This window comes from Corvus moneduloides, chromosome 18 (genome assembly GCF_009650955.1).
Source record: "Corvus moneduloides isolate bCorMon1 chromosome 18, bCorMon1.pri, whole genome shotgun sequence".
NCBI classification, from domain to species: domain Eukaryota; kingdom Metazoa; phylum Chordata; class Aves; order Passeriformes; family Corvidae; genus Corvus; species Corvus moneduloides.
In genome coordinates this window covers 5886726-5899043 of record NC_045493.1, presented here as the reverse complement: position 1 = coordinate 5899043, position 12318 = coordinate 5886726, and the positions used below count along the sequence as shown (strand labels likewise).

The 12318-nt window shown below is 63.1% G+C and overlaps 1 protein-coding gene across 1 annotated transcript; it reads left to right on the top strand.

The window, feature by feature from the left end:
* Positions 1–1660: 1660 nt before the first annotated feature.
* LOC116453198 (carbonic anhydrase 15-like) lies at positions 1661–8648 on the top strand. The gene is made up of 8 exons (XM_032128365.1): positions 1661–1960; positions 3531–3566; positions 5543–5713; positions 5918–6078; positions 6747–6839; positions 7126–7192; positions 7364–7530; positions 8188–8648. The coding sequence occupies exons 1-8, from the start codon at positions 1894–1896 to the stop codon at positions 8404–8406; spliced, it is 981 nt and encodes a 326-aa protein (XP_031984256.1). The 5' UTR covers positions 1661–1893; the 3' UTR covers positions 8407–8648.
* Positions 8649–12318: the final 3670 nt, after the last annotated feature.

The following is a 12318-nucleotide window of genomic DNA, read 5'->3' as shown; positions in this document are numbered from 1 at the left end:
ATGCCTTGTAGACCCCACTGCTTCCTTGCTCTGCTTCTGCTTCTTTCTGGGGCTGTGCTGAGCCCCACACTCTGCTCTTGCCCCCCTTGCTAAAAATCACCACTAGAGAAGCCTGAAAACCTAAAAAAGTGTCCATGGTGCAGTGAGTCTCATCTTGACCCCAAGAGTCTTGGGCTTCTCCCCACCACCTGGCAATATGGGCAGTCCTGCTGTGGGTGTGTAGGAAGAGGGGTCATTTGGTGGGCTCATGTTTTCAAGGGAGGTCTTGGTACCACGAGTGCTGGAACAGCTCCTCTCTTTCCCGACAGCAGTCGGCAGCAGGCTGCAGAGCTGGTGCGACCCTCTGTCCCACCTGCCTGCCCTTTGCGGCTCTCTCCGGAAGGATGACCACAGCCCTCTGCAGACTACCTCATCCCTGGAGCAGGGGCCAAGTGTCAGCCATGGCACAGATCCAGAGCAGGCATGGGGACACCTGTGCTGCCGCCCTCCTCTGTGCCCTGCACTGGGGCCCAAACGTGGCTCGGTGCTGCCCAGGCACTGCCTGGGGCTGGTGCTGCCTGGGGGAGAAGAAGGTGCCCCAAAGAATCACTGCTGGGGATGAGCCCCTTGTAGCACACAGCAGCCAAGCAGCTCTGCTGAGCCAGAGCCCATCCCTGGCCAAGCCGGTAGCAGGAGGCTGCTTCCCGCTGCCTCCTGGGTTTGTTCATCCTGGCAGTAACTCGCCAGTGCTCCCGGCCAGGGCCAAGTGCCGGCGAGGGGAGCTGCAGGCTGGGCCCCTTGGCCTCCTTTCCTCTGCTGCCTGAAGATGGCACGGATATTTTAGGAGAACGTGATAACACCATGCTCCTGAGTTCTCACCCCCTTCCTACCTACCTGCTGAGATCCTGGCTCCTGTGGGACCTGCCTGGACCGGTGCAATGGGATGGCATATGCTCACTCTGTGCTGAGGAGCTGAACAGCTGCACCCACCAGCACGGGATGCCTGCACTGGGCTCGAGTGCTGCTCGGGTGGGTGCCCCAGCACTGCCCCTCTGCACTGGCCAGTCAGTGTCCCATGGCTGTGAGTGTGAGCCAGTGCAGCCTTGTGCCTGCTGGAGAGGAAAGGGCTGAATCCTGCCCCAGCACTGTGTGGCTCCTTGGTGACTGCAGGGACTGGGGGTCCCCTATAGCATGGCTGTGGAGGCTGCCTGGGCCCCGAGGATGGGGCTCCAGGAGGTGCTCGCTGGGCTTTGTCCAGGGAGGGGCCTCTGCTTGCAGGCATGAGCTGGGTTTGGACTGTGGGTCTCCATGGCACCGCCTGCCCATCACCAAGTGGGAACCATCACGCTCAGTCACGGGAGATGCAGGACCCGCTGCTGGCTGGGGAGTTCCCAAAGTTGGGGGGAGGGTATGTCCCACAGCCTGTGTCTGCAAGGAATGGGGAGGGGATGGGCCAAAGCTGCTGTCCCCAGCCCGTTCCGCCTCCTGGCAGGCCCCTGAAGTCCATCTGTAGTCCCACACACTGTGCGGGGGCGGGATGGGGCACTGCGGGGATGCTGCCGACCTCCAGCTTTGGGGATGGAGAGCGGGATGGTACCAGGCGGGGAGCGCAGCACCCGTGGTCTCCGCCAGCCCCCGCTCCCCGCCTGTCCCTGTCACGGCGGGCAGGGACTCGGTGGGTGCGGGGGGCTGGCCGGGGGCCGGGCTCTCCCTGCTCCCTCCTAGCAGCCGAGGAGTTAAAAACTCAGCCCGGGTGATGAATATGTAAGAGCAGAGCCCAGGCTGTAGCCGAGCATCTCCCGGGCTGCGGGCGCTGCCAGCGCTGCCGCCCGCCCCAGCCCAGCACCGGGCGCACTGCGGAGGGACGGGACGGGACGGGGCGGTGCGGGGATCCCCCCGCTGCCCCCCGCCGCCATGGGCCCCACCGGGCTCGGCATAACTTTCCTGACACTGCCCCTCGTCGTGCGAGCGGCCGCGGGAGGTGAGCTGCGCCCGGGGCGGCGGAGCCGGGGGTCCCGCGGGTGGAGAGGACGGGGGCGCGGGACTGGGGGGGCTGGGGGGCGCCGCTTATTCCATTCCCTTCCCATGTGTCGAGGGGTGATGCGGGCTGAGGGGTTGGCAACAGGGACTGGGGGACCTAGTCTGTCCCAGGAGCCCTCTTCTGCCCTCCCAGCACCCCCTCCCCGCTGCCGGATGGCCCTGTGCACCGCCGGCCTCGGGGGCTCTCAGCTCGCCTGGGGCTGTCTGTGCTGGCAGGAGGTGGTCGGGCCAGGGCCCCCTTGGGACACTGGGGTCTTGGGCTTCAGCCCATCCGCCCCACAGACCCGCACCACCGGGAAACACCAATGAGGACGAAACCTCCGGGCAAACGGGCGCTGCCGTCCCGGGCCGAGGCGCTGGGGTCTCACCTGCTGCCGGGCCAGGCTGGGGCTGCCCAGTGCTACCTTGGCTCCTGCCGGAGGATGCTCGAGGGCTGGTGCGTGCAGGTCTGAGGATTTCCCAGGAGTTCGGCTTGCCCCTGCACCCCAAGGTCCCTGCTCTAGGGACCGTCCGAGTCCTGCCTGCACTGTCCCGCTCCCCGTTCTCCTCTGGGGCTGGTGTCTCCCGTACCACTGTGAGACTTTGGATGCAGTGCGGCAGGCTGGGGCCTTGAGCAGCACAGGTGGAGGCAGGCAGGGCTGCCTTTGTCCTGCTGGTCCGAGCGGCTGTGGCTGGCACGAGAGCGTGGCTCGGCTCGCCTGCAGCCTGGCCCGCTGGCACGGCCCCTCGGCCATCAGCGGGGACCGTTCACGTGGGCTGGCCCCGGGCAGCACCAGGTTGCTCTGTGCCTCCTGCCAGGAGCAGAGCGGGGAGCTGAGGAGGGAAGGGGTGCACTCCCCAGCTCCCTCTGCAGAGCTGATGGTCCTGGGTGGATGTGCAGACAGCAGAGCAGGAGCAGGGCGCCAGCTTTCTCGGCATCCCCTCGGTGTCCCTGCACCTGCTGTGCCAGCATTTGTCATCGAGCCTGTGGTACCCACAGCCACCCGAGCGCCGGTGGGAGTTCGGCAGCTCTGGCTGAGGTGGCCCTGAGTGACGGGACCAGCCACCATCGCTCGGGCCTGCCCACCGCCCGCCTGCTGCCGCTGCCAGCCCACCCGCGGGAGCCGCGGGGACAGCGGGAAGGGCTGCGGCGGCTCCCCTCGGCTCCCGCTCGCCGCGGTGCTGGGGGCCGCAAGGCATCTGCTGTGGGGTGAGGGGATGCCTTGGCTCCCCAGGATGGGTAAGGGGGGATGGCCCACAAGAGCTGGGGAAGGAGCACAGTGAGCAGCGAGGTTTGGCTGCCTTGGAGCAGCGATACCGAGGGAGGTTTCCCTGTGGAGCGTCTGGGGGAGGCAGGGAGGGTGCGAAAACACTAGCACCAAAAATAACTGTGATGAACACAAGTGTTGGCGGGACCCCGGGCTGCACTGGGGGATGTCCTCATTGCTGGGGGGTTGGGCACGGCCGCAGGTGGGTTTGGGGAGGGGGTGCCTGTCTCCATCACCTGCCCTGAGCTTTCCTTTCTCCCGCAGGGCAGTGGTGTTACGACTCACAGGACCCCCAATGCGGTGAGTGGTGCCAAGTGTGGGGGTGCTGGGGCTGTGCAAGGCTCAGACCCTCGTGTCTCCCCACAGTGCCTGGCCAAGGGCACCTGGGCAGCATCAGCAAGGCCCGGGGGGAGCATGGCATGGAAAAGGGCAAACCCCCCATGTCACACCAACAGTGGGAATGGTTAGAGGAGCTTCACTTTTTTGTTGCTGCAGAGCTTCTTGGAGTGACTCAGTCCCATCCCTCACCTCAGCCAGGTCCGGGTGCTCCTGGGGCAGCACCAGCTTTCCTCCTTCCACCTGAAACAAATTAAGTCCAGCTTTTAAAATACGCTATTAAAAACCCAGTGCAGTGCAGGCAGCAAGGGGGACTGGGGCCCAGGGGCCCGACTGAGGAGGGACAGCTCCCTTTGAGCAGGCAGCAGCCCTGCCTGGCTGGGGAGGGAAGCATGGCTGGGGGCACTTTGTCTCAAAACATACAAATACAAATTACAAATAGCTTGTAAAAGGTTAATTAAAGATCATCAAGCATTTAATCAGCTGTTACGGCCCAACTGTTTTATAGCTCTTGGGTTTACATGCCCTGTGGCTTGTGAGTGTGGATTGCCGGCTCCGCTCATCCCTGTCGGAGTGCGGCTCGGTCTCACCCGGTTTAAGGTTGCCGGGCTGGCAGCGAGGGCAGGTTTTGGCAGGGGACAGGGGCCGGTGGGAAGCGGCTGGAGCAGCGTGGAGCCGGCAGTGTGCCCGCAGCAGAGCCGTGTGGAATGGCCCCTTAATGAAGGCACCTGGTAATCTGTGGGGCCACCCAGTTACACCGTACCAGGAACCTGGTGGGATGGTGGCACGGCCAGGCTGCAGCTCCCAGCACTTCCAGGCAAAAAGTTGCCTGAAGTAATGAGAGGAGACCATAAAGGGTAAGGGCTGAGCCCAGGGGGCAGGAGGTGGAATACAGCCCACAAGTGTCTGTGGTTTGTCTGTCCAAGAGGAAGGTAAACATCAGAGCTGAACCAGGGGGCACTGCTGGGGGAACAGTTCCCCAACCCCTGGCTGTAGGCAAAGGCAGCCCAGCCATAATGTGTGTGTGAGAAGAGCCAACAGTGCCTGCTGGGATGTGCTGAGCTCCCCTGGGAATGGAGATGCCCTGGGAGGACAGGGCTGGAAACACTGAGGGAGCTCCTGTTCCCTGGCTGGACTGAGCCCAGATACCAGCAGTGCCCGGTGCTGACACCTCTAACCCGGGCTGCACCAGGAGGAGTGGGGTGCTGTGGCAGCCACGCTGGACCAGTGACCATCAGGGCGGCTGGCTTGCTACATCCAACAGCTGTGGGCTGCAACAAGTGTTGCAAGAAGAGATGATGCCTGGGCAATGGGGACAAGCTATGTTTATGGGTTGGTTGTGTGGTCTGGCCGAGGTGGCAGCCATGGGGACCCTGCTCACAGCCCCCAGGCAGCACTGTGGGTTTGCAGGGGGTCCAGTCAGCTGCCAGCGCTGCCGTGTCCTCACCCAGCTCCTGCCACGGTGATCCCCCCACCCCAGGAGCTGCTGATGGGCATTGTGTGGTCACACTGGAACTGGTGTAGGATTTGCCCCAGGATGAGTTGTGTGGCCAAGTTGCACTGTCACCTGTCACAGCTGGACAGAACCAGCGTGAGTAGGTTAAACATGCTAAAACCCAGGAACGGGCAGAAGGGGCAGGGGAAAAAAGCCTGCCCTTCACCAGCGTCGATGTGGATGCTGCTGCCGGGATAAATATAGCCCCTGGCCCCTCGAGGAAATCCTGCTGAATTATGGATGAGGCTGCAACCAGCCCCTGCTCATCATTAGGAAGGAAACTTAGCTGGGCAGGGAGCAGTTCCCATGGGATGCAAGAGAGCACAGCTGAGCTGGCAGGGACAGGAGGGCTGGTTGGGGACAAAGCCACCCGTGGCCTTGTGTCCCCCCCGGGGGCAGTGGTGGCTCGGTGGCTGCCCGTGGTGCCCCTGTTCCTCCTCCACAGGGCCCAGCCACTGGAAGGAGCTGAAAGCCACATGCGGTGGCGACAAGCAGTCCCCTGTGAACATCGACAGGCGCCGGCTGCAGCGGGATGGTGGCCTCGGGGACATCCTCTTTGAGGGCTACGACCAGGCTCCCCCTGGCAAGTGGAGGCTGACGAACAACGGGCACACAGGTGCGTGCTGAAGCCGGGCACCTTCCCCTGCTCCAGTTCCCCAGTCACCATCCTGACTGGGGCTTGGCTCTGGTGCCACTCCCAGGTGCTCCAGGATCCCATGCAGGTTAATGTTAGTGCTGGGATGAAGCCAGGGAGAAGGAGCTGTGCCAGGGCTGTTCCCCATCCTAAGCCCCCCCTCACCCTGCCCTGCTGCCCTTGCAGTGATGCTGAGCCTGGCGAGTGAATCGGCCTCTGAGCACATCACCATCAGCGGCGGGGGCCTCCCCGGCAGGTACCGTGCGATCCAGCTCCACTTCCACTGGGGCAGCCCAGCCGGGAATGGTTCTGAGCACACCCTTGATGGGCGCCAGCTTCCCATGGAGGTAGGTGAGAAAAAGCCCTCATCACATTCTGGGTCGCCCAAGCCCTTGGTGTGGTGGGAAGGGGTGATGCTGGGACACCCCAAGGCTGTCATGCAGCAGGTGACTGAACTCTGTGACTCTGCACTGGTGGGTTCAACTGTGCCCCTGCACAGGCACCTGGGTGGTGAAAAAGCAGCTGACGTGAGACTAGAGGTGTTTCTTTACCATGCATGGCCAAGCTGCCTCATCTGAGGCACTCAGCAGGCTTTGGGGGGCTCTGTGCCCTAATGGGACCACACACTGAGCTAGTGAATGCAAGTGAGAGCAAGCAGGAATGTGCTGTGCCAAGCACATCGGGATCCTTCTGGATGAAAGAGGCTCTGCTCCTCTAAAATATTCATTATCTGCCAGAGGAAAGCAGAATTTATGTTCTGTGTCTGGCACACCCCGGGACTGCTGTCCCCCTTTTGCTCACCCTTCAAAGGATGCTTGCTTCGTTGGGGTGCTTTGATCCTCTGAACAGCCACCCCACAGAAGTGCCAGTGGGACCAGGAGGGCTTTACTGGGAGAGGTTGACTCAGTGTCCGGCCATCCCAAGCTGGCTGGAAGGACCCATAGCAGAATGTCCTGCTGCCAGGGTGTTGGCTGGGGACAGTTGTCCACGCCTGGCTCCTCTGTGCTTTCCTCAGATGCATATCGTCCACATGAATGTCAAGTACCAGACACTGGCAGAGGCCAAGGGGCATCCCAATGGGCTGGCTGTCCTTGGCTTCTTCTTCCAGGTGGGTCTGCAGGGGCCCCCTAGAAACTGGGTGCTGGTGGTGCAGCCGGGGGAGCATTGTATGGGTGTCCTGAGGGAGCAGGAAGCGGCAGGAGGGCTGGGTCAAGGCCAGGAGAGGCTGGGGAACCCACTGACTGTGCAAGAGTGCTGGGAACCCTTCCCCACTGCTCTGCAACAATGTGAGGCAGGGCTGGCTCTGCCTGTGGTTGCTTGGCAGGACAGGATGACCCAGCTCTGCCCTGCCCAGGCTCTGCCTGACTTCAACCACTTATTCTCCCCGTACACAGGTCTCTGAAACCACTAACACCAACTATAACACCATCGTGGCGGGGCTCAGGAATGTCTCCCACGCTGGTGAGTCGCCTCCTCATCAGGGTGGGGCAGGAAAGGGGAGACCCTGGTGTGGGAGGGCAGGGGGACCTGCCAGACTGTGGGTTCATCTGGCTGAAGGGAAACTGATGGGGGCCCTGCTGTCCCCACACCCTCAGCAGAGCACAGGCTGAGTATCCCTGTCTTGGCCCACAGGGGACTCTGTGGATTTGGCCTCCACCTTCCGCCTGAGCACGCTGCTGCCGCGTGCCGGCCGGCTCTCCAGCTACTACCGCTACCAGGGCTCCCTCACCACCCCTGACTGCAGCGAGGCCGTCGTCTGGACTGTTTTCGAGGAGCCAGTGGAAATTGGCCAGGAGCAGGTACTGGCATGTATAGCCCCAGCACACAAAAGGCTGGATCCCCAGGGTGACCTCTCTCCTTGTCCTTCCTGACCCTTGAGCAAGAGCACAGGGAAAGTCATCTCTATAATAATGCTCCTGGCAACTTGGCAATTAATTAATTTTATGAAGGTTAAGCAATGGAGACGTGGCCACCTGCCAGTGGGAAGAAATCCCATCCATACTGCTCTCCTACCCAGCCTTGGCATTCAGAAAGAGAAATAGGAGTGCATCCGTTGAAGCTCAGTAGAGGCTCCAAGGAGATGGATGGATGGATGGATGGATAGATGGATGGATGGAAGGAAGGAATTCTCCTCTGCTGCCCAAGTATCTTAGTAGATGTGTTTTCTTGAGGAAGTCATGGGCCAGCCACTCTATAAGTGCTCGCTGTTGGCAAAAAACCACAATTAGCTCCTTTAAAACTCAAGACCTGATCCTTGTAAGGACCTGCCTCTGTGCCTACCTGTGGGTCTGGCTTCAGAAGAGCGGTGGGGGTGGTGGGAGAACACCCACTGCTGTGGGGCCATGCCATGGGTCCTGTGCCCCCGGCAACAGGGCAGTATGAGGGGGGCTTGCAGTGGGCAGGGGTTCGGGGTGCCTGGCAATCCAGCTGCTCATCCTCCCTCTCTCCCTGTGCAGCTGAAAGCATTCGTCAGCACTCTCCACTTCCCACTCGAGGGATCCATGCTCCTAAAGATGATCAACAACTTCCGCCCGCCGCAGCCCCTCCGCAGCCGGAAGATCTTTGCCTCCCGGGGGGCCACAGCCAGAGGTGGGTCCCTGCACGGGGGCCACCACCAGCTCCTCTCTCCTCTGCTCCTCCTGGCCTTGCTCAGCCTCTTCTTGCCAGCCCCGTAGGGTCTGGACCTGCTGCAGGGGAGATGGAGGCGACGCATCTTGTTCATGGGAAATGGGAAAACACAAAAAAAAAAAGCACGTTGAAACCTTGGCTGGGCGAAGATTTTGTGAACCTGCATCTCTGCAGAAGTGAATCTCTGCAAGCCTGGAGCTACCCTGGGATGCCCCTGTAGATGGGCAGTGGGAGCTGCTGCGAGGGGGATGCTGTAGAGGCTGGAATAAAGCCAAGGTCCTCACCAGTGGCTGTGGTTTGCTGCCTCTTTGTTGCTGGCTCTGTGTCCCTTCGACATCTGGGGCAGGTGCTCGTGGGGCACCGTGGGGTCAGTGGGCAGGGAGCTGGGGGTGGTGTCTGGGTGGCATTCCGGGCTGTCCCCTGCGTGGTGGCGCAGGCGGGCAGGAGAGAGCCAAATCCCGGCCCTGGCTCACGATCCATGCGGTCCCTGTGCTGCAGACGCTGCCCCGTTGCTTTCCCCAGGGCTGGGGCTGGCTGTAGGAGGGATGGGGGCGTCACTGGGAACACGGCACCTGCAGTGCCCTTGTGCAGGACACAGGGATCTTTCCACGGAGCTCATTTTGTGCTGGCAGGAATAACTGCAGCTGCCGACGCTGCCGGGGCAGGGCTGCGTGGGGGGGGGGGTTGGTTCATAATTAATGTGCTGGAGCTCCAGGCATGTTCCCATCTTCTCCTGAATTATGGGTGAAGAGCACAGGCCATTATCTGGGAGAAGAGCGGGGCAGGGTGAGGTTTTTCATCATTTCTGGAGGGAACCACTGCCAGTGCAGGGCTCGAGCCCCCAGCCCCGGCGGTGGCCGTAGCACCCGTGGGTGCGGGGGTCCTGAGCATCCCCCTGGGGTGAAGCCCTCGCTGCAAGGAGCTCTCCGTGCGTGGAGGGCCCCCGTCGCAGACCCGCCGACGGCCAGGCCGGAGGGATGTGATCCCCCGGAGCTCAGGGCTGGAGCCGCGGGACACAGGGACACGGGGACACGCCGGACACGGGGACACGCCGGACACGGGGACATGGGGACACGGGGACATGGGGACACGGGGACAGGGGGACACGCCGGACACGGGGACACGGGGACACGACGGACACGGGGACACGGGGACACGGGGACACGGGGACATGGGGACATGGGGACACGGGGACACGGGGACACGCCGGACACGGAGACACGGGGACACGGGGACATGGGGACACGGGGACACGGGGACACGCCGGACACGGGGACACGGGGACATGGGGACATGGGGACACGGGGACACGGGGACACGCCGGACACGGGGACATGGAGACACGGGGACACGGGGACACGCCGGACACGGGGACATGGGGACACGGGGACATAGGGACACGCCGGACACGGGGACACGGGGACACGGGGACATAGGGACACGCCGGACACGGGGACATGGGGACACGGGGACATGGGGACACGCCGGACACGCGGGGGCGCCGCGAGCACGCGCACGGAGAGCCGCCCGCAGCGGCCGGGCCGCCGCCAGGGGGCGCCCTCCGCACGCCCCCGCCACCGCCGCCCGCGCCCCGCGTCCCTCTGTCCCCATCCCTGACACTGCCACCTGTGCTCCGTATCCCTCTCTCCCCGTCCCCATCCCCGCCGCCCGCGCCCCGCGTCCCTCTGTCCCCATCCCTGACACTGCCACCTGTGCTCCGTATCCCTCTCTCCCCGTCCCCATCCCCGCCGCCCGCGCCCCGCGTCCCTCTGTCCCCATCCCTGACACTGCCACCTGTGCTCCGTATCCCTCTCTCCCCGTCCCCATCCCCGCCGCCCGCGCCCCGCGTCCCTCTGTCCCCATCCCTGACACTGCCACCTGTGCTCCGTATCTCTCTCTCCCCGTCCCCATCCCCGCCGCCCGCGCCCCGCGTCCCTCTGTCCCCATCCCTGACACTGCCACCTGTGCTCCGTATCCCTCTCTCCCCGTCCCCATCCCCGCCGCCCGCGCCCCGCGTCCCTCTGTCCCCATCCCTGACACTGCCACCTGTGCTCCGTATCCCTCTCTCCCCGTCCCCATCCCCGCCGCCCGCGCCCCCTGTCCCTCTGTCCCCATCCCTGACACTGCCACCTGTGCTCCGTATCCCTCTCTCCCCGTCCCCATCCCTGCCGCCCGTGCCCTTGTCCCTCTGTCCCCATCCCTGACACTGCCACCCGTGCTCCGTATCCCTCTCTCCCCGTCCCCATCCCCGCCGCCCGCGCCCCCTGTCCCTCTGTCCCCATCCCTGACACTGCCACCTGGGCCCCGTTTCCCTCTGTCCCTTGTTCTTGTGCCCCCGTCTCTGCCACTGCCACCTCTGTCCTGCTGTCCCTGTTCCCCGTGTTCTTGGGGCCCTTTCCTTTGTATCCTTGGGCCCCTGTCCTCTGTGTCCTGTGTCCCTATCCCCTCATGTCCTCACTCACTTTTCTCCTCTGCCCCGTTCCCTATGTTCTTGTCCCCTTTGTCCTCATGTAACTGTCTCCATGTCACTGTCACCCCTGTCCTCCTGCCCCTGTGTCCCATATTCTCCTGCTGCTGTCCCTTGTGTCCTCATACCACTCTTCCTTGTGTCGCCATGCCCCTGGCCCCTGTATCTCCTGTGCCACTGGCTTCCATGGCCTCTTGCCAGTATCCCCCACATCCCGATGCCATTGTGCCTTGTATCTTCATGTCCCTAGCCTCAGTGTTCCCATGCTCCCTGTGCCCTACCACCCCCCTAATTTGCCCTCTCTTCCTGCCATGTCCCATCATGTCCCCTCCTGTGTCCCCTGCCCCTCCATGTTCTCATGTCCTCCATGCTGTCTGTGCCCCCATGTCCATTTGTGTCCCACCATTTCCAGCTGCACTGCCCAGCTCCAGCCTCTTGTGCCCAAAGGCCGCAGGGCAGCTGCCCCACAAACATGCCCAGGTCCAGCTCAGGCAGGGCCCAGCCCCAGCTGGTGGGAACAGAGTGTTACAGTGGGAATTACAGAGGGCCCAGTTTGCTGTGGTGAGCCCCACATGGCTGCAGCCCCCCAGTCCACTCCAGCACCAGGCCAGGGTGTGAGAGGCCCCAGGCAGTGGGACCAGGTGCCTGCCCAGGGGGGACCATGGAGGGCACAGGCTGTGGATCCCAAAGGCATTGGGGACCAAAATGTTGGGCAGTAGCTCTGGGAGCAGGCACCCCATAGGGTCCTCATCACCTGGGGGACCTATCCTGGCTGGCTGTGCTGTCCCCAGCAGAGGATGGTAGTGGCACCAGGCAGGGTCTGCCAGCAGAGACCATACAGCTGCACACCAGAACCACCCCAAAGGCTCAGCACACTGGGCAGCCCTGCTGGGACCCAAAATCTGGGGCGGTGCTGTGCCTCTGCTGGGAATGCTGGGCTTCCTGGGAAAGAACATGGGAATGCACCCCCCTCCCACGAGCCACTGCTGAATGGGGGCCAAAAGCCAGCTTTTCCCGCTCTCGCCCTGCCCGCCGCACGGCAGCGATGCTTGGGGTGCCACGTGCTGGAAAGTTTGTGCCAAGGCAATGGAGCATGGCGAGGCCAGGGCTATTCCTGGCTCCCAGCTGGTGTTTGGCCGAAGCGGGCTCTTGGTTTTGGCGGGCTCTCGGTTTTGGCGGGCTGTAATTTTAGCAAGGGCTATTTCCAAGCCGCGGGACTGCGGTCAAAACAGCTGCCTGTGAGTGCCTGGCTCACCTGGGGGCTGTGATGTGCATCCACACCCCCTGCTCAGAGCCAGCCCGGGGAGTCCCGCCAAAAGTGCCTAAAACATGGCAGGAATGTTTAAACCTGGTGTTTTTCCCCACAGTGGCTGCAGAGGAAGGGGAACAGCTGTGGCTCTGGCGCAGGGCTGGCAGCATGTGCACAGGGTGGGGAGCTGTCGGTGAGGGTGTCACTGGCTGGGGTAGGATCCCAGAAACCTTATGGCTGGAA

Excerpts from the sequence above, each read along its gene's own strand:
- LOC116453198 (XM_032128365.1), top strand. The coding sequence starts at position 1,894 with ATGGGCCCCACCGGGCTCGGCATAACTTTCCTGACACTGCCCCTCGTC. Across the intron at positions 1,961-3,530 it reads CGTGCGAGCGGCCGCGGGAG|GGCAGTGGTGTTACGACTCA; the intron begins GTGAGCTGCGCC and ends TTTCTCCCGCAG. Across the intron at positions 7,531-8,187 it reads TGGAAATTGGCCAGGAGCAG|CTGAAAGCATTCGTCAGCAC; the intron begins GTACTGGCATGT and ends CTCCCTGTGCAG.